Source organism: Calypte anna, chromosome 7 (genome assembly GCF_003957555.1).
Source record: "Calypte anna isolate BGI_N300 chromosome 7, bCalAnn1_v1.p, whole genome shotgun sequence".
In the NCBI taxonomy this organism is placed as follows: Eukaryota; Metazoa; Chordata; class Aves; order Apodiformes; family Trochilidae; genus Calypte; species Calypte anna.
The window spans coordinates 4,368,728-4,396,345 of record NC_044253.1 but is presented as its reverse complement, the minus strand read 5'-3'; the positions used below and the strand labels follow the sequence as shown (position 1 = coordinate 4,396,345).

At 40.5% G+C, this 27,618-nt stretch overlaps 1 protein-coding gene across 2 annotated transcripts in view; it reads left to right on the top strand.

Annotated features, from left to right (window-relative positions):
* KYNU (kynureninase) overlaps positions 1 to 27,618 on the top strand; it is a 57,972-nt gene that overhangs the window by 6,324 nt on the left and 24,030 nt on the right. For both annotated transcript variants that reach the window (XM_030454350.1, XM_008494358.2), the window contains exons 3-9: positions 3,957 to 4,077; positions 10,658 to 10,740; positions 16,818 to 16,879; positions 18,026 to 18,097; positions 19,503 to 19,577; positions 20,907 to 21,053; positions 27,477 to 27,575. In XM_030454350.1, the coding sequence (XP_030310210.1) occupies positions 3,957 to 4,077; positions 10,658 to 10,740; positions 16,818 to 16,879; positions 18,026 to 18,097; positions 19,503 to 19,577; positions 20,907 to 21,053; positions 27,477 to 27,575 (659 nt within the window). The remainder of the gene's footprint in view (positions 1 to 3,956; positions 4,078 to 10,657; positions 10,741 to 16,817; positions 16,880 to 18,025; positions 18,098 to 19,502; positions 19,578 to 20,906; positions 21,054 to 27,476; positions 27,576 to 27,618) is intronic.

The window sequence follows — 27,618 nt, the reverse complement described above, 5'->3', positions numbered from 1 at the left end:
CCCACATTTAAGTCCTTGAATGTTGTTATTTACATTATTCAGAGCAGAACTGGACACTTTACAAAAATTTAAACTAAGTGCATCCTCCTCCTGGAGGAGGTTTTCCCAGCCTGTTTGCCAAGAAGTTGTGTTTTGTTTTTTTTTTTAAAATCTATCCCTCTGGCTGCTGAAGAAGGTTTCCTAAACCACATCTGTTTCTTTGGGTATGACTATTCTGTACTCAAAGTCACTTCAGCTGCCACCATGGCACACTGGGCACAGCCTCCAGTGCAGCAGAGGTGCAGGAGATGCACCACATCCTTCTGAAGCTGGAGAGATGCTGGGAGGCCATTGCACTCTTGCCCCAAATCTAGCTGTGCCTTTGCAATCCATTTCAAGAAGAACACCTGAAAGACACAAAGATGAGTCTTTGCAGCATGCCAAAGGTCTCACAAGAATAAAAAAGGTAATTTTTCATTGTAGTGTCTTGGCAGCTTCAGAAAAAAAATCTTCTGAAAGGTATGTAGAGGTTTTGATACCCCTGTGTCAGTTTGCAGTGCTGCCTTTCCAGTCTCCATCATTCCTTATCAATTACCATCATATTTAGGTCTAAATACCTGTTTTTTGGTTTTTTTTACCCCAGTTACTGTAACAGTTAGCCCCTGAGACTGTGGATAGATGTGTTTTTCTGAAGATAAGCCGCCTACATAGCATTACTAGTTGAACAGCACAGAGAACCCATCATTCTCATGTACCCAAATTGAGGGGTTTTTCCTCTTCTTTTTCCCCTGTCTCTCTTTTCAGTGCTTCAGCTGTCATCAAGAACTGCTGAAAAACAGCAGGGGGTGTGTAAATACATATATATATATATTTATATTGAGTGTCTATACAATGGAGATCTCCCATGACATTTATCTGAGCACAGGAACGGATCCTAGATAACATGCTTCTGAAGATAAATGTCATTACAGGTATTAGACATCAAATATTCTTTATATATTTACATAAAACATTACAATGAGGTTTTAAAATGAAGCTGTGCATGCAGCAGATGAGGACATCCATAGGAGGCAATTATAAGATGACATACAGAAAAATATTTAGAAAGCCATTATAATAGTTTAATTCAGTCATTATAATAGTTTAGTTTAGTTATCACCTTCTAAGCTGTCACAGCTCTTTGTTTGCTGTATCCATCAAGTGGAAACCACTGGCAGATTAACTCCCTGGCAAATCTTTAGGATTTTCTGTGCAAGGGTGAGGGACGAGGCTCAGGTGAGCAAATAGGAAAAAATGACAGCAGAAGATTTAAAGAAGTGTTTGGATCCCCTTGCTCTGCTCTGAGCTGACAACAAAACGTCTCTTGCAGACTTTTTCATGCAGATGGCAATCAGGTGCCAAATCACTAATCTGAGTAGGGCTGTGGGCTTGTGTTTTGTCATCTTGTAAAAGAATAGAGCATCATTTGGGTTTCTTGGGAATAAAAAGGTGTCCCAGGGTGAAAGTGTTGAGCTGTATCCCCTTGAAGAGGTGAGTAAAAGTAGTGGTTAATCTTATAAATCTGGCTTTTTGTTTGAAGGGCTTGAGAGGGAAGTATAGGAAGGTGTGAAGGAGGTGATCTTTTATCTTGCAACAAGGGGTCAGAATCAGATAATGTAGGAACAGATTTAGTCCTTCCTGTCTAGACAAAAAAACCCACTATTTTTTTTCTCTGAATATTACTGACACTAAATTTTCTTGTTCTTGGAGATATAAAAGGTAAAGAAATGCACCTTGAATGTAGACAAATGGGTATATTTAGTATGCAAAATAATGAATGTTACCAGATCTTACTGGTTGGCATGACTCTGAGTAGCTTTGAGAACAATTTATAATATATATAATTAATGTTAATTATTGGTCATGTGATATTTTTTGCTCAGGTTACTCAAGGGACACATTTCAATAATTATCTTGGCTTTTTTTGCACCAGTCTTCAGTTCATCAGTGTTCCTATTTCCAACTGGATTATTTCAATGTATGTTCCATATCAACCACAGCTCCTCCAGAAATTAAAAGAGCCAATATGATGAGAAAGGAGGGCAGAGTAATTTGGGGAAAGACAAGTGCTAGTCTTTAGAAAACAAATATGTTACTGTGAAGAATAACACAGTGGCAGAAGAAGTGTTGGAGCACAGAGGTGTTCTGTTCAGAAGCTGTAAAATGAGGAAGATGCTGCAAAAAAAGAAGCAGCAGTGTCCAGAATGGGTCTGTTAATGGTGGCAGAGAGGGGGGAGTAAGAAGCTTCTTTGAAATGGGAAAGCACACATCCCAGTACAGAGCTGAGAATGGGCCAAATAATGAATATCCAAAGGAAAGGGATTAAAGGTAGGAAAAATAGACTTTGCCAAAATAGAAATGCCATCTCTCTCTCTGACAGTCACCCAAGAGGCATTTTTATTTAGAAAGAAAAGTTAACTTGCTTATAACTCCTTACCTGGATGCTTGACTGGAGTATAAAGAGCATGAGTGAGACTGAGCTCCAAATTCTTGAGCAAAGATCCTTTCTCTATTCCCACTGAGACAATATTATTGTGTTTCTTGATAGGAAAAGAACAGTTAATAGAACCAATTTAGGAGCACAGATAATATTTATGCCTCTCTGTTTTCATTCATATTAGAGCAGAGATGAAAAACAGATGTAGTATCAGTAAAACAGATTAGGATGAAATTGCTGTCTGACTTGTGCTTTTTAAAAGCTTCTAAAACTTTAATTAAGAAATTACCCACATTGTCTATACTTGTGAAAAATGTACTTCTGGTGAGTTCATTGAAGTTGGGAATTGTTAGTGCAAAAAAGTAGTGAAAAGACCTTTTCCAGGCACCTAATCTATTTTTCTGCAGCCCTAACATAAAATTTTCAGGCAGAAATGCAATCTTATCCATCATTTCTAGCATGTATTTTAACAAATGCTTTCATTTGATCTTTTTTTCTGACACATATTGACTATATTTACCAAAAATAATGCAATGTTATCTTTCAGGGTCTTGTAAGCACATTGTATAGATGAATGCAAATTACTGCTTCTAGAAGGTCACCATCACTTGTCCCTCCAAGAATTCCTCCAGCATGAGGAATAATAGAAAAAGGCAATGTTTGGATTGATAGATGATGACATGGGGTAATTAGATTGTTCAGAACCTCAGTAGAGTTATTATTTATAAATTTCTACCGCCTTGCCTTTCCCCTAATCATTGAAAGGATTTGTCAGCATAGATTTCCTCCTTCCCCTCAGATGGGGATGTGAAGTGCAGCCCACAATATATGCTGACAGGACAAGAACTTCTGAGATTGCCTCAGCGTACTCTGTGTAACAACTACTATTTCTAGGTAGCAATTTAAACAAGCAGGGGGAACTTATGTGGAAGACACATATTTACTGAGTCTTAACTTTTATTAAATGCACAATGCAAGTGGTGTCATGACTGGGTGTAGGAATATTTTGATAATGGAAGAAAAGTAGATAAACTTTAAAGATAAAAGTAGATAAAAGTAGTTAAAGAAAAGTAGATAAAAGTAGATAGGTCAGGAAAATGCTCCTTATTTACTCATCGTTAGTTATGGCAAAATCAGTGCCAGTGACTAAATCCCACACAGCCCTAGAGTCCTGGGGATTTCATGCTACCTGAACTCACATGAGCTCCAGAACATCTCTGGTTGGACTCAGCCAGAAATTGCAGGAGGACAAGGTGAAGCACAGGTTGCCTGGCTGCCCTTCTCCTTGAATCCCTTTGCAGTCACCTCCATGGTGTACTAGGATCTCCAAGGTGTCCTAGGAGGAATGTCAAGGTGCAACATCTCCATTTGCACATGTGGAACATGGTGTCCTGGGGACACTCAGGGTAGGAAGAGTTCTGGGTGGTGGTGACACATCTGTGTGCTGGCCCTCCTCTGCTCACTCCCATGTGCATGTTGTTTCTGTGCTTCCCCTCCACAGCTGATCTGAGCCTGGTTGATGGAGAGGAGACCTGCCTCTATTTTGCTGGGAATTCCCTGGGGCTCCAGCCAAAAAAGGTTAAAACTTACTTGGATGAAGAACTAGACAAGTGGGCTCGAATGTGAGTACACAGCGAGGTTTGTGAGATGCCAACCTCTCCTTCAGATTAACTTTTTATTTTGGAATCTGCCTTGGAAATGCTTAAAGAGGAGAACAGTTTGTGAAAATCACTACAAGCCAGGAGTAGAAGATGTTTGGTGTTTCCCTAGCACTATTTATACCTTCTTCAAAGGGATGAGCAGTTAAATAGGCAAAGAGAAACTTGCATCTGTGACAACCTGTGGCTCTCCTTTGGTTCATCTGGAGGGACCTGCACAGCTCAGCCATCCCCATTCAACAACTATATGTGTTTATACACACAAACTCATTTGGTTACTGCTGCTTGCTGGGGAAGATGATCTAGTGTTGTCCTAATCAGTGGTTTTGACCCTATGTGATTCCCCCTGCAGACCTTGCAGGGAGCAGTTGCCCTTGAATTGAACCCAGACCAGCTGGTGTTGCTACCAGGACTGGCAGGGTTTTGGCTCCTCTTAAATAGATTTTTGCCTGTCAAGTTCATTTTCATTTAGAAAGACTCATTCCTGTCTTCCTTTGGAGCATCTCAGAGAAGAGCTGAGGGTGGATTGCAAGGAGCTGTGCTGAATGAAGATGATGTAGGAGAAAAGGGTGGGCAAAAGAGGGACACGTGGCAGGGAAAAGGTATTGTCATCAGAGCAGATAGGAAAATTTTAAATATTTAAAATTTAAAAAGTGGTAAAAAAGCTTTTTTTTTAATCTTTAAAATATTAGCTTCAATGGGAGAATCTGTACTCTCAGATGTTCAGCAGCTGTCTGAGTTGGAAGGAGTAAGGAAAAAGATAAGTAAAAACCAGGGAGCTGAAGGTGGGAAAGGAAAATAACATCCAGATGAGTAAGTGAGCTGGGAGATGAGAGCTTCCATAGGGAGTGGGATATGAGAGGAGCAGATATGGTTTCATGATGAGAGGAAACTATGGGGAGGCAGGGGAGGAAACTAATTCTGCTAAGAGGACAGCCTTTTTTCAGTAGAAACAGTTGAGATGGAGGCTTCAAGAAACAGTTGAGATGGAGGCTTCATGACACAAATGTGAAATCTGTGTTACTTGTTAATATATGAATGCTGTGGGTAAGCTAAAACTCGTTTACTGTTTTCTATTTATGACTGGTAGAAGCAGGAAGAAGGTTGGAAATGACTGAATTTTGGGAAGCTCTCATTCCTCCTGGTTATCCATTCAGCACAGCTTCTGCAGTCATTTGAAAAAACTGCAACTCTGCCCATTTCTGTATGATTATCAAACTTTATCAGGGAAACAGCTGAGCTCTTTCAAAAGGTGGAAGTCAGATAGCACTCTTATCTGCTGGAGTGATGTACTGGGAGCACAAACATTTTTCAGCTCCTTCATTGTACCTTTTCATTGGTTCATTTCCATTCTTTTGTTTGTCTTTGCTACAGTGAAGGATTTTAATTTTTTATATATTTTTCTCTCAATCATTATAGAAACATGAAAGAGAAGGGTAAGCAGAATATTTTTCCAGAATATCAAGAGTGAATTCAGGAGCTGTATTTAAAGGGGAAACATGGTTGGATGTGATTCTGAGCCATCAGGAGAGAGGGAACAAACCTAGAAAGGCTGTTTGCTAGAAACACAAACACCTTACTTGGAATTTTCAGAAAGTAACAAGCAAAAAAATAAAGACCCCAAACCAACAAAACAAACACCAACTAAACCCAACAAAAATCCAACCCAAAATCCTGCTAGCTGCAGATGCACCTGAGGCAGATGAGAGACTCAGGGCTGGTTTAGATTGAAGAGAGCAATGTGTGCTTAAAGAAACTGATGGGCAGAATGGGCTGCTGGGGGCTGCAAAGGAAGAGGTGATTGGAAATGCACAAATGGATGCTTTGGTTCCAGGCAGCTTGGCAAAATCCAGTCCAAGACTGGTTCCAGTGACCAAAGCCTGTTCAGTGGCTTGTGAGGTGACAGCTCGGAATTTAGTGGCTGTGGCTTAAATAAATAAACAGCAAGAACCTAAGGCATAGCATGTAAATTGGTCATGTCCTTCAAGTCAGTAATGATAAAGATTCTGACTCTCTTATAAATTGGTTTATTGTGTTTTCTGTTTGTTGTGTCTTGGGACTCATCTCAAATAGCTACTCCTCTCTTTAAATGGTTTTCACTGCTTATAGCTGAGGGCAAGAGTGAAAAGGAAGATTACTTGGGAGCTGTTGTCAAGGGCAGTGGAGCTGGTAGCTTTAGCTCTGTGCAGTGATGGAAACTCCTTGCAGTAAGGCCTGGAGAGAAAGAGGCCTTTTCACACATTTCCTTCTTGTTGTGTTCCTTCTTACAACATCCCTGTCCCTTCCCACCCCCCTGGCACCCATGGGGTATGGATTTCTGCTCTGACATCTGCCTCCTATATACCTATTCTGGCTTTGTAATCTTTGTTTCCACCTTCCTCAGTCCTCTTTATTTTTTCTTTTATTTTTTTTTAATGCTTATGTATACAGACTGCAGATTCAAGCCACTGGTGCTCTTGTTATGGATTAAAAAAAGAGCCTTTGAGATTTTGTCTGTCTGTTTTGATTTCAGCTAAATCCAAGATTTATTGAATGGGGGGCAAAGAGGGAAGAAGAGTTGGCTGTCCAGTGCTAGAGTAGCCAATACTCCTGGTTTTTGAGTTTCAAAGCCCAAAGTTGATGTGACTCATTTGGGTTGGATGAAAGCTTTGCAGTGTCTTGCTTCCCTTTTTGCTCACCACAACAGTCTGAGCAATTAATCTGTTTCACAGAATCATTATCCCATGCAGCCCTGTCTCTCACATCCTCATTAAAGTGGAACAATTAAAACAGGAGGGAGTCTGCCATGGCCAGCTGTTAGGTTCTTGTGAAGGGCTGCTGGGGTGACTGGGGAGTGGGGAACCTGTGGAATGGAGGTCTGGAGGATTAAAGCTGCTTAGCTGGGCAAAATGAAGCCTGAAAGGAAAATGATTGTTCCCCATGAATGTGCCAAGGGGTAAACAGAAAGGAAAAAAGGAGCCACTTTGGTGAAATGACATGTTGGCACAGTAAATGTAAACTAGGTACTAATAAATTGTGGCTAGAAGCTAAATCTGTATTTATTCTACTGAGCATTGAAGTAGTCTGGCAACAAGCTGCTGATATGAATATAGCAGGCAAAGAAATCCAAGGCTCTGATAGGCAAGGACTGTTTTCAGTGAGTCAAAAGTATCTTTGGTTCTATGTGCTGAACCAATCCTGCAAGAGGTAAGAGTCCTGCAAGCAGCAGAGCAGCGTGGAGGGGTGGGTTATATTCTGTTTGACAGACCCACTTCTCCTGGAGGAGTTAGTTCTGCATTGTGCCTTTCAGCAGGTTGTATGTTAGAGCTATAAATGCCTGGTTTAATGCCCTGGGATTTTTAGTTTTGCCTTCAATCTACTGCTCCATGCAGTTCTTTTTATTTGGAAATGTCTTCCTCTCTTTTGGAAAGTTCTTTGCTTGAAACCATCATCAAACTTAAAAGTCTGTATTGGCTCATTAAATACTTGCATCACTTTTGGCAAAGAAGCAAGAAAGAAATTTCCATTTGAACAAGATTTGGATGGGCACAGAAGATTCCCGAAGCTGGCAATTAATTTAAATCCCTTTTGTTACCATCTTTGAAACCATGGGATCATATCAGTAAATGTGTTTCTAGCTCCCCTAGCAAGCTGTAAATCAACCAGATTTGTGAATAAAATGTGGCACTGAGATTGCTTGCCAAATTGAAAATAAAATGCTAACCAACTGAATTAATTTGCACAACGTGGCACTCAGAGTAGTTTAAGAAATAGTTTAAGAAATATTTGTATGATGCTTTACAATTCAGTGGGCCACATTTTGTGTTCATTAATTTGGGTACCTTGATTTAAATCTCTGTTGCTAACTAGGGTGCAGTTGGAACTGAATGAGATTCAGTGTATTTGTGTCTGAGGGGAATGCCAGAACCACTGGAGTTGTGTCCTTAAAGATTATTACCCCCAGTGCCTACCAGAGCTGAGAGGGGGGTGGCCTAATATAAAGAGAGATAAATCTCTGAAAGAGAGTGTAGAATTTTACAACCTAAGTGTAATAGGATGTATTGTGCCATCAGCAAAGGCTACAGAGTTTCATGTGATTAAAATAAAAAAGCAGGTCTAAGAATATGTCTTTAACTACCATTTTAGCTGTAATATTTTTTGTCTCTTGGCATTTATATTGGCCATCAAGAAGGAGACATGCTGTAAGCTGTGCCATAATAATAATATGAATAATAATTAATGCTGTGTCTCTTATTTTTCAGTATTCTTATGTTTCTGTCTTTTTTTTTTTCCCCTCAAAATAAAATATTCTCATGCCCACAATGTTATATCTGCTTTCATGATGGCTTGAAGATTTATGCTGAAATTTTGTTAGTGCTGCATGCTGGTGGAGAGAACTTTCATGAGTAAATTCCCATTAGAAGGACACTAATGGCTATCAAATCAAAGAAAGCTAATGAAAGAGAATCCCATAGGTAGTTAGGGCTTCTTTTTCCCATCTTATTATGTTCACTATCCTCTTTCAGAAATAGATTCCCTTGGGCTGGGAACTACTGAAAATCTTTTGTGTTTTTAATTTTAACAGTCTGTATTACCCCAAGTCCCTTGATCACTATATTACAGTTAAGAATAAGAAGGGAAATTAGCAATAAATGTCTCGCTGTTTGTGAAACACACACCACTGTCTTCAGGGAATGCAGCTGTGTTATGGTCTGAAAGAAGGGAGGAACTTTTAGCACTAATCCTGCCCCTTACTGCTTTTTTTTTAATTTTATTTTTTTTCCTCCTATCCACCTACTGCCTTTATCCCTCTCTGAAACTTCCTTGCAAATGAGAGTGATTTCAGACTGCCTGCTTGTCTCACCAGAGAGCAGTCCTAAACCAGAGCAAAATAGCCACTTATTCTGCTGTGACCTTCTCCAAATTAGGGATCAGGGTCCTTCTTATCATCTGTGTGGGGTTGGATTTGCTGAATCTAGGGAGCTTATTTTATCTATGAGAGATATGCAGTTGTATCCCTGTTTTCTCCTTCAGCTGTTGACCTAAACAAATGTTATTTTGCCAGGGTAAGAGCATGAAATGGTTAATACCAACTGAGATTTTTGCAGCAGTTCTTTTCCTTAGGATGGTGGTTCTTTTGGAAATAGCCCTATGAGGAGAGAATTAGACCCAAGTCAATCAGAAAGGGTCTGACTGTAAACCACCCAGGTAATTTGTGTGGGAGACAGAACAAAATTCTACTTGAGAATGAAAAGTGGGAGGTGGGTAAGGAAAATCAATCTTTTAAATAGCCTTAAGCATTTAAAAGGACTAGCTGGTGGTGTCTCATCTGCCCTCCTTTCTAATGTCTTAATCTTCCAGACATCATCTCATGATTTCAAGTGAACATTATGGGAACGTTCTTCTTTCAAAGGTTTACTACTTGATCTATTTTAATTTTTTTTTCCCCTCTGTCTCTCATCACAGCTTTTAGGTCTCTTTTTTTCTGCTGTCTACCCAGTTTCCTCCTGGTTCTGTCCCTGTTTTGAAATAGCTTTATACTTGGTTTGCCTCAGCTGCGTGCAGCCTGGCATTTCTGACTCCACAAGCACCCCGTGGTGCTCAGCAAATATGAAAATCATCCAGTGTGAGATGGAAGCCCAGAGCAATGTTCCCCTGGATTAGCACCATTATTACTTTCCTCAATCTGCCTTCATTTGCATTTAAATCTGTGCACTACATATACTGCATGTTTAAGGAACTTGGGAACTTTTATTTATATATGCATGGGGGCTACCTCAGGAGTTTACTTCTCTGTCACATCTGAAGCATAAAGCAGTTCAGAGCACTTAATCCAGAACTGAACGTAGGGATCTGTCACTCTGGAGTAGTGATGTGTTGTGGTGTAAAGGTGCCCAAATGATCCACCGTGGACAGGAACAGTTTGCAAAATAAAATTTTAAAATATCCTCTGTCAACCCAAAAAGCTTCCTGCACTCTGAGATCAAGAACAACTTAGCAGGGAGAAGAAAAGCAATCAAAGTTAGCAAGAGGATGTGTTCAGGCTGGTGTTTTGCTGCATATACATTAAGTACCTGGTGGTTTATGCAGAAGGGTGAGGTCAGACAGGAGACTCAGGGGGATAGAAATTGTTTCTGACAAGAATTATTTTGGTCTTGGAGTAGAGGAGGTATTCAGGGCTACCTTCCTCTGCACTGTACAGCGTTCAGCTGGAAATGCTGTGGGTGATCTCTGCTTTCTGGGTAGCTGATATGAGCTGGGGTTAGCTAGGTGCCTTCTTGCACCTGCATCCTGGAGGCTTCCCTTACCACACAGCCACTTCCAGAGGGCTTGTGGAAGAGCTCCCATCCCTAATTTTGAAGGATTTCTAGAGGAGGCCAAAATGAGTAGTTTTTCACAATTGGAAACCTCTCAGAAACCAGTGAATTAATTGCATTTGCTATGAGCTTAAAGGCACAATACAAGTGCTGCGCTCAGCACAAGTCTCCTCTTTCCTCCTCCAAAGGCGGGGATGCTTCTTTGGACTGATGCAAATATGTTTTCATTGTTTGTCTCTTCCTTTCAGAGGTGTTCATGGCCATTTCAGTGGTCAGCGCCCGTGGGTTTTGGCAGACGAGTGCATCCTGGACCTAATGACCAAGCTGGTTGGTAGGTGTGAACTGCAGGAATAACTTTCTCTAGAAGTGGAATTTTTTTTATTTATTTTTTTTTTTTTTTGTCTTTTAAGATTGAAATCCTGAAACGATGTAATGAGAATTACATTCTTCTGTTTTAAAGTATTTTTTTTTTCTGAGTGCCTTGTGCCGGGACTAACACTTTATTTTAAGGCTGTGATTTAAGAGATGAATGTGTGCAATAATATATGAGCATATGCATATCAGGAAACTAATTGCAGCAAAGGGTTTGTTGGAGCATCATAAACCACTTGGGCTAACACATGAAACCCTTTTAAAGGGCATTTGGCATTTCAGATTTTCAGTCTGTCTCCTAAAAGTAAACCAATGAACTTTCCCCTTTGAAAAATGATTTCTATCTGGACACCTTCTGCTTTTTCCTCCTTTCCCCACTGCTAAATCCAGATTCATATTTGAGAACTGCTTATGTCAATGAAGCAGATAATTGGGGCAGGACCTGCTATTTCTAAGTTCCCATCACCTCTCTGAACCTCTTGAGGAGTCAGCAGTGCTGCAGGACCCGGGAAGGAAATGCATCTACTTCTTCTAGAGAGTGAGAAGGAACCCTGGAGACTTCTCCTGCTGAGTTTGCCAGTCAGGGAAACAGTTTTATGGGTCTGAATGCAAATTTCCTCTGTTGCCCCTTACTCTAACCTGGGTATTGTTGCTGAAATAATCTTTGACTGAAAATTCCCATAGGGTTGTGTCAGAAGGGGGAAGAAATAGTCTTGTCTGGGTCCCTCAGAAACCCTTTTTTCTCCCCAGCCCCTACAGCAGTTGTCAAGGCTAGGTTAGTAGATTTTAGTGAGATTTTCCGAGTATTTCAATGTACTTATTGAAGGCAAATGTCAATACTGCCTATCTGGACTGAATTATCATGTATTCATTTGTGCCTTCACTAAGGAAAAAAATATTACAGTGGAGCTGACCTGCTGTCAGCTAGATACCATCTCATAATTCCTCCTCAAGCAGCAGACAAGTGTTCAATGAGAAAGTTATGGTTTTTTTTTTCCATTAGGAGAAGCAAGTAGGGTCTAAACAACTGTGGAAGCAGAGACACTAAGGAATGTTTCATGACAGGTTTACTTATATATTTATAAAGAAGTGCAAGTCCTAATTTCTTCTTCATGAAGTTTCCAAATAGTTAAAATGCCATTTTAATCATTTAGACATTGCTATTGGTGCTGAGCAAATATAAGAAGATATTGTTATAGGTGTCCATCCATGATGTAACCACTAAGGCAACACAGACATCACTGTGGTTACATGGGCACCCCTGGGCTATGCAGAATGACCCCATCTGCAGCATGAAATCAAAACCAAAATACAGATTGGTTGTTCTGATTTGGGAAGCTGCTCCTCTTGTACCTGGTATTGCTCAGGAGGTTTAAGAAATTACTTTTCTTGCTCTCATCACTTCCAAGGTCAAGCTCAGTACGTCTGTTAGCTATCACAGAACATAAAAATGTGAGGATGTAAAAGGGATGGAGGGTGCTGAAATGCTGAACATGGCTGATTTAGGGATGTCTCTTGTCTGACTGATCTCTCCTAGCAAGTGGAGGTTCTTGTTCTGGTTGGGTTTAACTGGGATGCTGTGGGCAGGTGGGGAAATGTGGCCTTGTAACAAAACTGACCTGATGCAGAGTCAGAGCTTTTAAATTGGAAACCTTGAACTTGTTTAACTGGAGGATGGAGAATTTATCTTATATCTTATGAGAGTGGGAGATTAATCACACCACCTACTTCCAAGCCCTTAAATTAGTGAAGTAATAAGGTATAAACTACCAGTACTCTTCTCATAAGCAAGAGAGAGAGCCAAGAATCCCCCTGTAGGGCTGCTCATAACACCTACATTTTCATCCTTCTCTCCATCACCTGTGAACCTCTGCCACTGCTCTGTCTGCAAAATGTGGACCCCCAGGATGTGCCCCCAGCTCCCATCCCTGGTGCCAGGATCAGTTTGACTTCAGCTTTAGGTTAAGAGTCACTTCAGAAACTAAGGAGTCAGGCTGGGATTTTATTTTTTGTTTTCCTTAACCATCTGTCTTTCAGAGGCTGCCAGCTCAGTGTGCATCTTAATACTTGTTTAACTGATATTTTTCTGGGTGTAAGGGGAGGGCAATGAGAGCTTTGCTTTAAACTTCATCTAATTTCTTACCAGTCTCTCTACTTTTCTTTTCCAAACTCAATACACTGTCTTTTTATCACATTGACTGGAATGCACTGAACTTATTACAACTTTTTATTATTATTATTTTCAATTTAAATACATATCTTAAATTCTTCTATTAAACAATATTATGACTGAGATCACCCTACCACTTACCTACTTTTGTTTTTAAAATTAGTTCTTGGGAAGGGTTTCATAGTCCTGCTGTTTTCCTAAGCTATAAAAGGTACATCAGCATCATCAATTTGGATTTTGTTCTCTGGATTTTTGGGATTTTGATTGAACTGTAAGATGTGGTCTGAGCTCTAATCTGGCCTTCAGATTCACATGCCAGCAGGGTTTTGTTTATATTAATATCCTCATAATTTTATTCAGGACTTACAAGAGTGATTCTAAGCATGTAAATAAATTAATATTTTCAAAAAAATGGATGCACAGTAATAAAATCTGATTTTTAAGATTATTCATAATAGGAAAGAGGCTAAGAGAATAAATGCTGGAACAGTTTTATGTTAAACAGTCTCTTCCAAAGTGGTGTTTGTGACAAAATGCTGCTTTCCATCAAGGTGCAATTCTGAGTTTATGTGTGAGTTGAATAAATTCTGAATTTCTCTTTTTAGTGAATTTAATGGAAGAACATAAACAGAATTTCACCCTATTGTGACTCAACATGTATTGGAAGAGGAGGAGGCATTGTCACGGCTCACTTTAAGCAGTGGTAGTAAATAAAAATTATTTGCTGGGATTTATTCAGGAATGGACTACAGATTGTAAAATACCTGTCTGTTTAATGGTTTACAGTGCTACAGCACCTTGCTTATTACATGCAGTCACATTTTCTTGTTCAGTGAAAGTTACAGTAGTAAATACACAGTGAAATGCAGAGTCAAGGTCAGTGGAGGCCAAAGCTTTTTTTTTTTTTTTTTCCCTGTGCTTACCCCGAGTGGTATAACGGGGGGACAGTAATCTCAGCTTCTCCTACCTGAGTTTATTAAAACATTACAACCTTGGCAGGATCACCTTCTGATGGAACAAGATTAATTCTCCAGTTGCTGCCACACAATGTGCTCAGCCAGGTCTCTGTTGAGGGAAGACTGAGTGCCAGGCAGATTCATAGTGACTTTGAGTGATAAGGATTATTTGAAATAACCAAACTATTTTCAGAATTGGGGTCTTTAGCCTTTTTTTTTTTTTTCTCCTACCACCCCCAATCATTTCACAAAATCCTTTAACCTACTCTTGGTGAGGCTCAGGCTCTCTCTGCAGTGAGAGAGGAGAAGGATGGCAGTGTCTGCCTAACACAATCATAATTGTCTCTGAACTTGTACTTTGCAAATGCTGCTTCCTTTTATTAAAGAGGTGATTTATCAAGCAGAACATGCAGGATTTAGCCTGTCTCGGAGATAGGGTATAAAGTTGGGAAATAAAGCAAGCAAACATCATTTTGCCTCCCGTGTGCCGGGTTTTTTTTAATATTGTAATAGGTTAATTGGATCACAGAAAGGTTGTTTTCTGAAACACAGTGTGGGTTATAAAGGATAACAGTTTCCCAATGACACGGATGAGGTTTGTTTCGTGGGCATGAAATTCAATAATGGAAAGCTTTTAATAAATATATAATTTACGGAAGACCCAGACTTACATGACAAATGTAGTGTCATATTTAATTTGGGATGCTAGCGTGCAGCTAAAAGTGATCTACAGATTAACCATTTGGTTTATAGGGAAACAGTACAGCAGGCAGAGGGTTGCTCATGCAGAGTGAAATCTGTGAAAGCCACAGATTTCATGGAAGGAGCAGAGGGAGTTATAAGAACGATACCATTCCTTGAGGCTACCCTTTTTTTTCAGCCTCAGGAGTTCCATAGAAATATTAAGACCTCAAATAAGGCTGTTTTGAGCTGCAATCTCTCTCTCTTAGCTGTCTTTTGTATCTGCAATAGAACAGCCACAAGGTGACCTCTTCTACCTGCATGGAGCCTGCAGATATAATGCTAGCAGAGGGAAGAAAAAGCAAAGAACAGTTTATGTGAGGAAAAGAGCTGGTTTTTTTCTTGATAAAGAACTAGGTCCACTTATATTCCCACAAACTTGATGATGTTACCGGGGTTTGGAGGAGGGAAGTTATTTATTACATCTCTTTTTCCTCCTGGCTCATCCCCTGGACAGGTTCTCCAAAGTCACTGACAGCTGTTGACAGATCTTACTGTCCAATACTTAGAGATTTCAGCAACACAAAGCAAGGCTGGTGAATAGCTCAATTTGTGTGGTTTTTGGCTTTTCCTGAGGTTCCAGAACCCGAGGCCTGCTTGGCAAGGATTTATGAATAAACTTTTTCTAATTACAGATTTCCATATTCTTTGGCTATGCTTCCTTATATTGAGCTCAGCTCCTGGTTATGCATTTTTCCTAGACTAGCAGGGTAATAATTCCCTGAACCCAAACTCTGTGGGGTGTGGTGGGAACGTCTCTGTGCTCTTGCTGCCTTTCTCCTATGTTGGTTGGGACCTTCTTTCCCCCCCAAGGCAGTGACAGAGGAAATCCAGGATTTGCCTCTTTACTTCTTACTTTTCCTGAGGTTCTAGAATCCAATGCCTGCTTGTCAAGGATTTATGAAGAAACTTTTCCTAATTACAGATTTCCATATTCTTTGGCTATGTTTGCTTGTATTGAGTACAACTCCTGGTAATGCATTTTTCCTAGGCTGGCATGGTAATAATTCCCTGAACCCAGGGGTGCGGTAGGAACATCTCTGTGCTCTTGTTGCCTTTCTCCTTTGTTGGCTGGGACCTTGTTTCCCCTCCAAGGCAGGGAGAGAGGAAATCCAGGATTTGCCTCTCTATTTCTTGTGGCTCTCCTTATGCTTTTTACCTCACCATCAAGTTTTCTCTTCCTCTTATCCATCTCAAGATATTACCCTCTCTGCCTGCTTCCTCCCTTCTGTCTGCAACCTCTTTGCTCCTTCAGTCACTTCCACTTCTGGGGAGATGATCAGGATGACCATGAGCCCATCTTCCAGCTGAAGAAGCCCCTCAAAGCACTGATTTGTGCGCTGGCTGAATTGCTGCTTTTTGACAACAGACATCAGGCAAAAGGGAAAGGAGCAGGAATTGATTTTCTCCACATCTCAGTGGTGCCCTGCCCAGCGTGCAGTCCCTTGTCCTGCCTAAAAACCTTTCACCAGTGGTTGATAAGGGCTCGACAGCTTGTTGCTAAATACTTTGCAATAACAATTAGTTGTTACTCCATTAACTCTGCTTGTGATTAGCTGTTATTAGCCTCCTTGGAGCTATGGGGGTATGGCTGCTTCTTGCTCAGTTGCTGCATTAATGATGGGCTGTTATATGTAATAGGCAAATTTTGCTTGTGTTTTGTTGTCCTGGTTTGTTTTTTTTTTTTTTTTTAAGGGCTGAGATTTAGCTTGACCTTACAGTAACCACTTGCAACAGATGATTGCCTCAATATGTTTTCTGACTTGTTTTACTGTATAAACTTATCCCCCCAAAAAGCCAGCAAGTCTTATTTTATGTAGTCTTCTGACCTGATTTTTGTCTGAGGTATTAATGGTAATAAATCCACCAATGTGTTGCTGGGAAATAGAAATACTTCATGGGTTGTTTTTTTGTTTTGTTTTGTTTTCTGTGCCTGACCTGAAAAAATAAATATTTTCCTGCCAGTGTGGTGTGGTGAGTCAGACAAGAAATCTTTTTACTTCACTGTGATGACACCTCAGAAGTCTGTTTACTTCCCAGCGTTTAGCAGGACAAGGGCTGCAAACAGGCTTTTGCTTTCTCAAGAGTGTATTAGATTTCTCTGAAATGATAAAGAAAACTCCTAACCAGTGGTGGGTTTTTTTGTTTGTTTGTTTTTTATTATTTCAGGAGCCCAAAGACATGAAGTAGCCTTAATGAATGGGCTAACTGTTAACTTGCACCTCCAGATGGTAGGTCTTTATGATGTTTATTTAATGTGTTGACAAGTATTTTTTTCTTTTCTGTTTTGATGGCAGCAAAATATTTCCTGTGCACCTCACTTGGATGATAGCCTAACTGTTCTTAAGCCTTGAGAATTGTATCTTGAATGATGTTTTGGCTTGTGCAAGACCTGGCTCCACTCAATATTAAGCAGAAAAGCTGGACAGAGAAATATTTTCAAGGACTCTGTAGGGAAAGTTTGAGCTCTTCTCTCATGTGCTGCATGTCAGCCCTCAGAGAGAAGATCTTATTTAAGAAACATTGCCAAATAACTTAAAGTTTGAATTTCACACCAAATTTCACAGTTTAAGAAACAAGAGCACAACTGTGAGGGAGAGGAAGCTGTAATTTCAGTCAAACTTAAAATGCAGTTGCATACAAGGGATGGAATTTTGAGTTACCCTGTTTTCTATAACCCTAAAACGTGTTAAAGCATTAGACTGTGATTTTTATGACACAGCAACCATTGATGTGGTTTCCTTAATGCACCCATCCTTAAGCCAGACTCCTTGGGTACCCAGCCCATGCTGAGCTCTGAGTAATTACTTGCTGCCATGAGTAGGAGGGCTTGTAAGTCTACTCCTAATCTTCTCAGCATGCTACCAAGCCCAACTTGCCTCCATGTGAAGAGCTGAGAAGGAAAGGCCATGCACCTAAAGGTGCTGAGGTCTTTGCAGAAGACTTATTCCTTTGGTCAGGTTGTTTCAGGGAAGGGAGTGATTCAGTAACTGATGTTTTAAGGAAGGGATGGAAGTCCAGTTCCTTTGCTCTGTTTGCTCCTCTTAAACTGCTGCTTTTGCTCGTGGGATGGAGCAGGGTGAAATCCCAGCTTTGATGGCTGCAGTCAAAGCTTTGCCAGCAATCCTGCAAGTACAAGTTTTCACTGCTGGAATTTTGTGGCCTTTGCTATGGGTGTATGAAATACACGATCAGAACACTTTCCCACTTTGATAAATGTTATATGGACAAAGAAATAGTTGTAATTTCTGGGGGATTCTCTGCAGTCTGCATGAAAGCAAAGCAGTCTTTATTAAGTTATATACTGGGAGCATCCCTCCCCTCTCTGCTTAGATACATCTCAACATATCTTTTTGTATTTTTTTCTTTCTTAACAGCTATCTTTCTTTAAGCCTACTCCAAGACGCTATAAAATTCTTCTAGAAGCCAAAGCCTTTCCCTCTGACCATGTAAGAAATTAATATTTTACCATATTTGTATTATTAATCATATTTTTCTAAAGAATATCACTAGCCTGATTTGAATATTTATTAGCTCATCTTGTTCAAGTAACATTATAGTAAAAAAAAATCTGTCAGAAGCTTTTGAGTTCAGCACATTTTACAGATTGTAACTTTACTCCTTTTGTTCAAATAAAAATGTTACAAGAGGAAAAGATTGAATGGGTACATTGATTTATTAGCCTTTTTTAAGACATTGAGCAAACCACTGGCCTAAATCAACTGCAGTTGTAAATGTTTTATTAATTCATGTTGCTGTTTTACTTTATGAAACCAAATCAATACAAACTCACAACATTAACACTTATATATCCCCAGACAGAAATGGAAATGTTTGTTCTTAGCACTTTAGATTACCAGTTCAAACATAATTTGTCTCCTATAAAATTGAGGACTGTAGCTCGTGCACCACAGCTTAGAAGAAATTAATCTTTGGGTTTTGTGACCCACTGCTACTTTATCATCAACTCCATAAACTCATGGAAAGTGATAACACATTTGATCTCCAAGGTGCAATAAAAATAATTCAAGCTACTAAGAGGTTTATTTGTAATGAAGATGGTGGCACAGGTTTGTGTAAACCTCAAATTGGCTTTATCCTAAGTAATGTTCAGACTAATCCCAAGCTTGTTCCAGACATGCTCATAGATTTGGACTCCATCTTAGAATTCTACAGCACGTTAGCAATAACCTGTGCAACCACCATCCCTTTGGTTCATGTCAGGTAATTTTAAAGGACATTATAGTATTATTTGATGACTTTTATGCTTTCTCAGAACCATTATTTAATAATATATTTGACCATTATTTAATAATAGAATAAAAAGGACTTTCAAAATAGCCTGAGAGTTGAGAGCTCTTATTTCCTCCCAGCTGTGCAAAGAATCTGAGAGTTTTAGAGCTCCCATGCCATGAGAATTGTGTGGGACAGCATGGACATCCTGGCCAAACCTCCTTTGCCTTCCCAGCAGTGGCTGTGTGACATCCTGGGATGCAGCAGGTTGGGTACCCAGGGCTCCTGGCCTGGCCATCCTCAGATCAGGCTTTTTTGGCTGCAATCTGGTACAGCTCTTTCTCTACCACATTTTCACCCTCATTCTGCTCCATGAATTTATCCTCTTGGAAGTGGGTTTTGCATTTATCCTCACTGTCTGATGGTCTGCATTCAAGTCTGAACTTTTTCAAACCAAAGGAAACCTAAAAACTTTTCACTGGAGTTGGATTAGGCTTTCAAGGGTGATTTTTAGTGAAAGGCAGGCTTCTGAATCCTTTTCCTGAAGTCCTGATGTGTTTTTTTCTTAGTTGCTTTGTCATGTAGTTGTGCTAACAAGTTCTGCATGGAAATCTCTTCCAGTATGCTGTTGAGTCCCAACTTCAGCTCCATGGACTTGATGTGGAGAAATGCATGGTCCTGGTGCAGCCACGGGAGGTGGGTGAGAAATATGGGAGATCTTCCCACCATTCCTAGGAGAAGAAGTGGATTTCATCAGAGAGGACAGTCATACCTTCTCAAATACTCTTGTGTCTGCTTGCAGAATTTAAATCTATTATGCTAATAGTTCTTAGTTAAATTTATGAGTTGTGTGTTCTTTTTTTGTTGTATATTTTTTGGCATTAGAACCCCTTCTATAATTGTATGGTTCAACTAGTGCAAAAAAATATTGCTCTCCCTATTTCTCCTGTTTGCCAAACCTGACAGCATCCTGAGAGAAGTGCAAAATATAGTACTTCATTGAGAAACCCCAATGTCCTCCTAATGTCCTGAGGCAAAAGGATTGCCATAGCACAAACAACAGCAACCTGTGTGTCAGCAGAGGAAGGGAAAGGTCTGCTTGGAGCAAAATGCTATTCAGATTAATTTGAAAGGCTGCCTTGCTTCACTTTTGCCATATTAAGAACTTTGCCACCAAACTACAAACTGTGACCTTTTGCTTCTGAAATCTGAGTCATCTTGTGAGTAAAGAGCCCACTCCTGAACACTTGATAGATTTGCAAAGATTGTTGAGATAATAACAGTTACTTGCAATTCAACAATCTTGCCCAGGCTCTTTACAGTAACAAGGCTAATTTAATTCTGGGTTTTCACTGCCTAATTGATCCCTAGGTGGTGTTACATGATCTTTTGCTAGGAAGATAGGAGGAGGATGAAGCAGTAATTTTCCTATAAAGAAGCAAGGATGTGGAGTGGGGAGGGGGGTGTTTGGTTGAAATTCCTCTATATTTAATGACCCCAGGTTTGGGAATTTTTGTACTTTTGACGATATGAGACTTATTGTTTTTGAGATAGGGCAGGTTTATAATAGCTTCCTGTGGGATCCAAAGTTTATCAGAAAAGTATAGAGTGAAAATGGTAGACAACTTTTCAAGTCTTGTGGGTGTCACAAATTTCAGATGCCACATGAAAATCATTATACATGCTCTTTGCACCAGGAATTTTTTTTCAACTGTAAATTAAAACTGTCTGAAATATTCAAGAGTATGAAGCATAGCATGCTAGAATATGAAGTGAATAGCCTCTTTATAACTGGCACCTTCAAGATAACTTTGCTAATGATTTAGGGTGGGGTTTTTTGAGGTAACTTACTCATAAGCTACTCCATAGCATTACCTTTGTATGTCATTACCATGCTTAGGATTTGCTTTTGATCTCCTTATGGAAGCAGTGCAGCTCATGGTAAAATATAGTTTATGAAATAAGAAATGACAGTTTCATTACTGCCACAGTCAATGTAAAATCTGTGCCTTAACTTTGTTTTAGGGAGAGGAGACCTTGAGGACTGAAGACATCCTTGCTGTAATTGAGAAGGAAGGGGACTCTATTGCTGTCATTCTGTTCAGTGGGGTGCAGTACTACACAGGACAGCTCTTTGACATCCCTAGAATAACAAAGGCTGGCCAAAAAAAGGTAGGGTTGCTCCAGGCCTGTCCTTTTAACACCCATTTCAGATCAAGTTTCCTTGTGAGGTATTTTTACTTTTTAATTTTTTTTTCCTCCGTGTGTGTGTGCAGCAAACCAGAGCACAAATGGAAACCTGTGGCTCTGATAAATGGCTCTGATAAAAAGCAAAAAGTGTGCTGAGCTCTTTGCCCTGCCAGAGCAATCTTGTAGGTGTGACTTCAACTCTATGGAGAGATAATTCATGACTATTAACTTCTATAGGGCTTTTTTTTTCAAGAGGTTCAGAGGAGGAGGAGGAAATCACGGTTCCATTCTCTCTTTAAAAGTTAGTTTGGGTTAGATTCCTGGGTTTTGGCAGACTTTCATGGTTTTCCTCCTTCCCTGCAGCCATGCTGTGGCAGTTTTTACCCCCAGTGAGCAGGGAGCTGAGGTTCCCACAGAGCCAGCAGTTTTCAGACTCAGCTGATCAGTGTTTTGGAGACAGGCTGAACGTGGAGCATGTCAAAATCACAGGAGGATTCTGTTTTTGTGATGATTCAGCCTTTGGAGCTTGCAGGCAGGATGCACAGTGGACAGAGCTGTAAAACTTCTTTAACCATCTCAGGAATCCAGGCAAAAAGAGTTTTTAATTAAGTCATCTCATGAACAAGAGGTCACCAGCCTTTCCATAGGGACAGTCTTTTACTGGGTGTACCTTATCTCATGCAAGATTAAACTACTCAAAGATAAACTTATCACTGGATTTTGGCAAACCAGCTAACTATTTATATTCGATGTTTTAGCGTTCCAGAGAGATTCCTGGCTCACATCAGGCTATTCATCTTTTGTTGCTGTAGGTTTGGCAGTGGAAATTTTTTTTTTCTGGAGGTCAGGGAGTATGTTATGTTGCTGGAAAGTGATGGTAAAGTCTCTCCTGGGAAGAGCACAGCAGGTGTGAGAGGTAGTGCAGGGCCCGTGGGATCTAAAGAGAGAATGTTCTCACAGAGCAGCACCTGGCTTCAAAATTGGTCCTAAAAAAACCAGTACAAAACAAGAATGGCTTCTGACATGGATGCAGAAAGGCAAGGAAGAAAGAAGCAGAGGGGGGAATCAGCTGCAGGGGGAAATGGATCTGGGTATAAGCTCCATAGAGCTCTGAAAGCAATGCCTTCATGGTGCCTTCCTTGAGGCTCTTCCAGCACTTTGCTGCCCACAAATAATGAAAAGGCAATGCTGAAATGTTTGGGAGGGAAGATGGGTTATTAATAGGGTGATGCCACCCACTGCTCTGCTCCCTCTCACTCCTGGTGGCAGCAGAGCTTTTGTTCAGCTGCCAGCGCCTACGTGCCAGCAGTGCTGCTTCCCCAAAATCTGCTCCATGGTGTGCCTGAAAGGTGTCTGAGAGAAGAATCTATTTTCTCTCCTGTAAATATGAACACCCTGGGCAAAGCCCATCACTTTACCATCTCTCTGCAGGTGCTCTCTGGGCTGTGGGACACATGCTTGGACGAGTGGAAGTGATGCATTTTTGCTGAAAGCTTTAAACTAGCCCAAAGTGGCTGAGAACCTGCGTGCTGGGGAAAAGCAGCCACTGATAGCTCATTGTGTGGAGAGAAAATTGATTTGGTGTTTATATTATCTGAGGAGATGGGAGAGAGCTGGAAATTTCTATAAGACAAAGCAACAAATAATAATAATAATAATGATATTAACTCAGGTGCCTGTGCTTCCACGTGGTGGATACACACAGAAATACTGCACACTTTTGCAGAGACTTCAGTAGTGTTACTGAGGAGGAGAGCAATTTCTGACAGCAGTTCAGTACTCCAGCAGGCACTGATAGATGTCAAAGGCCAATTTCCACCTGCATGCCTGTTAGAAATGCCCGAACATAGAAGTGAACCTCTTCTGGTGGTGAGAGCAGGTTAAACCCTGCTAAATTCATGGCCTCAAATACTGTTGGTGTATTTTAAAAGAAAATGTTTTATAGCCTTACAATTTGTTTGAGTACCCATAAGGCTGGAAAAGCATGAGCCAGCCCTGGTTTTATTTCCCTGCTGTCAGATAGACTCAGCTCAATGTTCTTATTGATTCCACCCCTGGGTTAAGTGCAGTTTATATGCTTATACAAAACCACTACGTAGCATTCTGTTACACCACTCTTAAACATCTGCATATGGCAAATACTTAACTTGAGCATCTATGAAACCAGAGACTGAAGAGTTTGTTAGCTCAATAATGGCAAGAGGTAATCCTGTATCCTGCTGCTTCTCTTGGTCTCAGGGTTTCTGGCTACCAAAAAGCCCAAAATGTTGGATCTCCAAAAGGAATTGACTCCTCTCCTGTGTTCTCAGGTCAGAGTTGATGTTAGGAGCTACTGTTGGGTTAGAGGAGAAGAAAACAACCACTCATCCAGGTGTTAGCACCTATTTCATGTGTATGGGCTTAATTTCTGTTTGGTCTCATCCAACCAGTCCCTGTCCCCAGTTTTCAGGACAGTCAGTGTGTGGACTTAAAGACCATATCTCCTTCATGAGTTTCTGCTCCTGATGATACCAGAATTGTCTTCTATATAAGATATTATTTCAGAAAGGCTACAAGTCCTTTAGCATCTATATTAAAGAGGATAAGCCCAACAAGTCATGTTCATGGAAAAGTACAAGGCTCTCCTTCTTGGTGAGGAAGGGTGGTGAATGACCCCATGCTCCTGGACAGAAAATGGGTTGGGGACAGCTGAGAAGAAAGGAAGTTAAATGGGGAAAATTTAAGGTGGAAATATAATTTAAGAAGCAGGGGGGGAATCACTTGTCAGCTAGTATAGTAGAGATTAAAGTCCTAAACAGATGTTCTTAATAATTCTTTTAATGTACAAGTGAAATAAAATCCTGCAGTGCTGTGTCCTATCAGGGCTTGGCTAGAGATTCGAGCTGCAACCTCAGGAGGTCTGGAGAATGTCCTAGGATTCTTGAGGTCAATCATTTATGCATTAGGCTACTGATTTCCTTTTACATTTTTTAAGCCAATTTCCTAAGTTCTCCACGTATGTTAAGATTCCTCCCAGAGCAAAAGCTCTGCACATAGACAGCTTCATTAAGTCATTAAATATTAAATGAACTAAATTAAGCTTGAAAAATTACCTCAGGCTATTTTTCCATCTTAGGTCTCTCAGATAAATCAAAATTACTACGTATTGTGCAAGAGACTCATCAGCAGGCTGGAGAGGATGTAACAGTTTTCCTTATTTCATACTTTTTTGGGTTGCTCTGGAGGGTGGAGGGGCTTGAGTCTAATCCTTCTATGAGTGAAGAAATGGCTGACTTTCAGGAGCCTCTATCTTTCAAATACAATTTTCATTTCATAAGTTATATTGTACTTTCCACTGAATTTGTACTGTATGTAAAGTATTTTAATCTCCTGAGTCCCAGTAGGAAGAGCTTTAAGATCCTTCATCTTAATTTCTTTTCCTGTCTCTTTCTCTAAATGTCCCAGCTTTGCTGGTGTGAAGCTGTCATTTCTCTCCCTCTTTCCAAATGTCATTGTCCATGCTGAGTTGTTACCTACTGGTTATCAGCAGCTACCCAGACACTTTGCAGAAATGACTTTTAGATGTTAGAAGAAAACGGGAGAGGCAGGGGAGAGCACATGTCCTCTTCTTTGCCCAGAGCAGATGGAGAACTGTTTTCCCCTTAGTCTGGGGAAGCGACGTTCCCATGCAGTCCTTGTTCAGGGAGAGCTGTTTCAGTTTGTTTTACTTTCTTTTTTATTTTTTCCCCCCTTCCTGCAATCTGTGTGGTTAAACATTTGCTGTTTGTGTGACTCGAGCGCCAGACGCCTCCCCCGGCACAGCAAAACCCTCACCACCCCTCCTGCAGATGACAACTCGAGCAAAATGGTAGGAGTGGGTGTTGCAGAGATGCTACAGGAAACCTGCCAGCCCTGGCCCCCTGTTTTCAGGCTGTGCCTCATTAAGCACTAAGTTAAATAGTGAACACAAGAAGATTTACCAATCATTTTCGAAGTGTTTGGGAAGCAGCTCAGGAAGATCACCCATGGGTGGCACGTTGGCCTCTGTCCTGTTTGTGGGTACAAGCCCATGGGGTGAGTGCAAGCTGAGTGTTTCCAACCAGGATCAGTTCCTAAGGAAGTTTGTGTGTGTTGAGCTAGGGAGCCTCATGACTGTGAGAACATCCAACCTGCTGGTGTCCTAAGGATTCTTGTCCTACCTTCCATCTGCTGTCTTTTTGTGATTTGTCATCTCATGCTTGAATGTATTTTTTTTTATATAGACTTTGTCACTTACCAGCAGAGAAAGGACAACTGATTTTTAGCACAAGACTTGCCATAGAATTAAGTTTCTTACAGGCATTTTTTTTTTTTTTTAAGCAGACACCACTTTTTTCTCTCTTTTAGCTTGTTAGTGTACTGCCAAACATACTTTTGGCAAGACTTGGAATGTGACATCATTCCTGCTTTGCATTTCAGCCAGTGAGCCTCTCACAGAACTTCTTCAAAAGGGTTTGTGTGAGATGTATGTTCAAAGGGTTTACCTGTACATGTTTATATCCAGTCAACTGAAGTTTTGAAGTTAATGCCTGGCTTTAAGGCAACCCTCTGAAAACCTTCTCATTTGGTAGCAGCTTTGCTTTAGTTTGCTGTAGTTATTTCTCTGAGCTGAGGCCGTTCTCTCTCTGGATGAAGGTGTTCCCATGGGCATTCCGTGTGCTTCAGTTTCTCTGCAAGAAATTCACCATTTCATCTGGTTTCTTGTAACACACTTCTGAGTATCCCAGGGAAGATAAGCTACTGGGGGTGTGAAGGCCAAATTATTTATTGGAACTTGGGCTCCGGTTAAGAGCAAATGTTCAGACCATGCAAATGCTATGGGGGTGAGTTTTCTTCCCATCATTTTTGGAGTGATTTTTCAAGCTGATAATTCAGCTGAAGCCTCCATTAGAATTAGTGTGTCCCATCTTAAAAGGCTGCTTCATTCACATTGTTATCTAGCTTATAGAGAAGATTAAATATACCAAAGGACCGTTTAAATAATTTAGCTAAGGATCCCTTCCTGCACGAAACACAAGAGACTCTCCAGAAGAATCTTTTGTTTTATTATTGGATGTTGATTTTTCTGAAGCCTGTGCTTCAGTGAGACTTCTTCCTACCGTGCTGCTTGTAAGCAAGCTCCTTGTGTTTTAAAAGCAAAGTACAAAATAGCATGAAATGTGTAGTCCAGGCAAAAAAGGCAGCTTTATTTCTCCGTGCCTAAAAAAACCCCAGCAAAGCTTGGAGTAACTTTTTAGTTTAAGAATACTGCCATCCAGTGGTTTTTTTGTGTGTAACTTCTACTTTTTGATCTATACAGCTGTAATCCTTGTATGACTTTATTTCCCAGTGCCCTGTGCAAATTGTGGCTGTGACAAACACAACACTTTTCACAGAGCTGCTGTGGCTTTCAAGGGACGAGTACAAAAGTCTTTAAAGATTCAGGGATTGCCTAGGTTGCTGTGTTAGGCAGCTGGATTCCCAAAGAACAGAATCCTCATAGTTTAAACATCAGGGAGACCTTAGGAAAGTCACAGAAATCACAGAGTGTTAGGGGTTGGAAGGGACCTCAATAAGTCAGTGAGTCCAACCCCTCTTCCAGAGCAGGATCACCCAGTGTAGGTGACATAGGAACATGTCCAGGTAGGCTTTGAATGTCTTCAGAGGAGACTCCACAACCTCCCTGGGCAGCCTGGGCCAATGTTTTGTCATGATCACAGTGAAAAAGCTTTTCCTCATGTTTACACATAACCTCACATGCTCCAACTTGTATCCATCACCCCTTGTCTTACCACTGCTCATCACTGAGAAGAGCCTGGCTCCAGCCTCCTGATGCTCACCCTTTGCATTTTTGTAACCAGGAATGAAGTTACCTCTCAGTCCTCCAAGCTAAAGAGACCCCTGTCTATCAGCCTTTCCTCTGGCTGCTTGGACTGGGCTGGACTGGGCTGGACTGGACCTTTTGCCAGAAGCCAAGTTCTTCACCTCAACGCAGCTTCTGCTTTTTAACTTGGAGTTTTTCTCCACTCCCTTAACCATCATTGTGGCTCCCTCAAGCAATTCCTTGTCCTTCTTGAACTGAGGTGCCCAGTTATATAGTGGAATATAATTATATTATTATGATTAATTAAGTAGTATAATTATTATTATGATTCCACTTCACTGCATGAGGAGCAACTTAGAAATCTAAACCATATCTAAGCATCCTTGAAGGCAACCTCAAGATAAATTTAATTATTTCTGCATGTACCTGTGGTATAGAAAATAGGTTTCTAGTAATAACTCAAACCAGCTGGGATTTGATAGAATATATAGACAGCAGGTAAAACCCTAAGGATTTCTTTTCAAAAGGAATTTATATTGATGATTATCTTTGTAACTATTTCATTAATTGTCTCTTTCCTGCAGGGTTGCTTTGTTGGATTTGACCTGGCTCATGCAGTTGGGAATGTGGAGCTTCATTTGCATGACTGGGGAGTAGATTTTGCCTGCTGGTGCTCCTACAAGGTAAAATAAATTTGTTTCTTGAGACTATTTTCTATAATGTCAG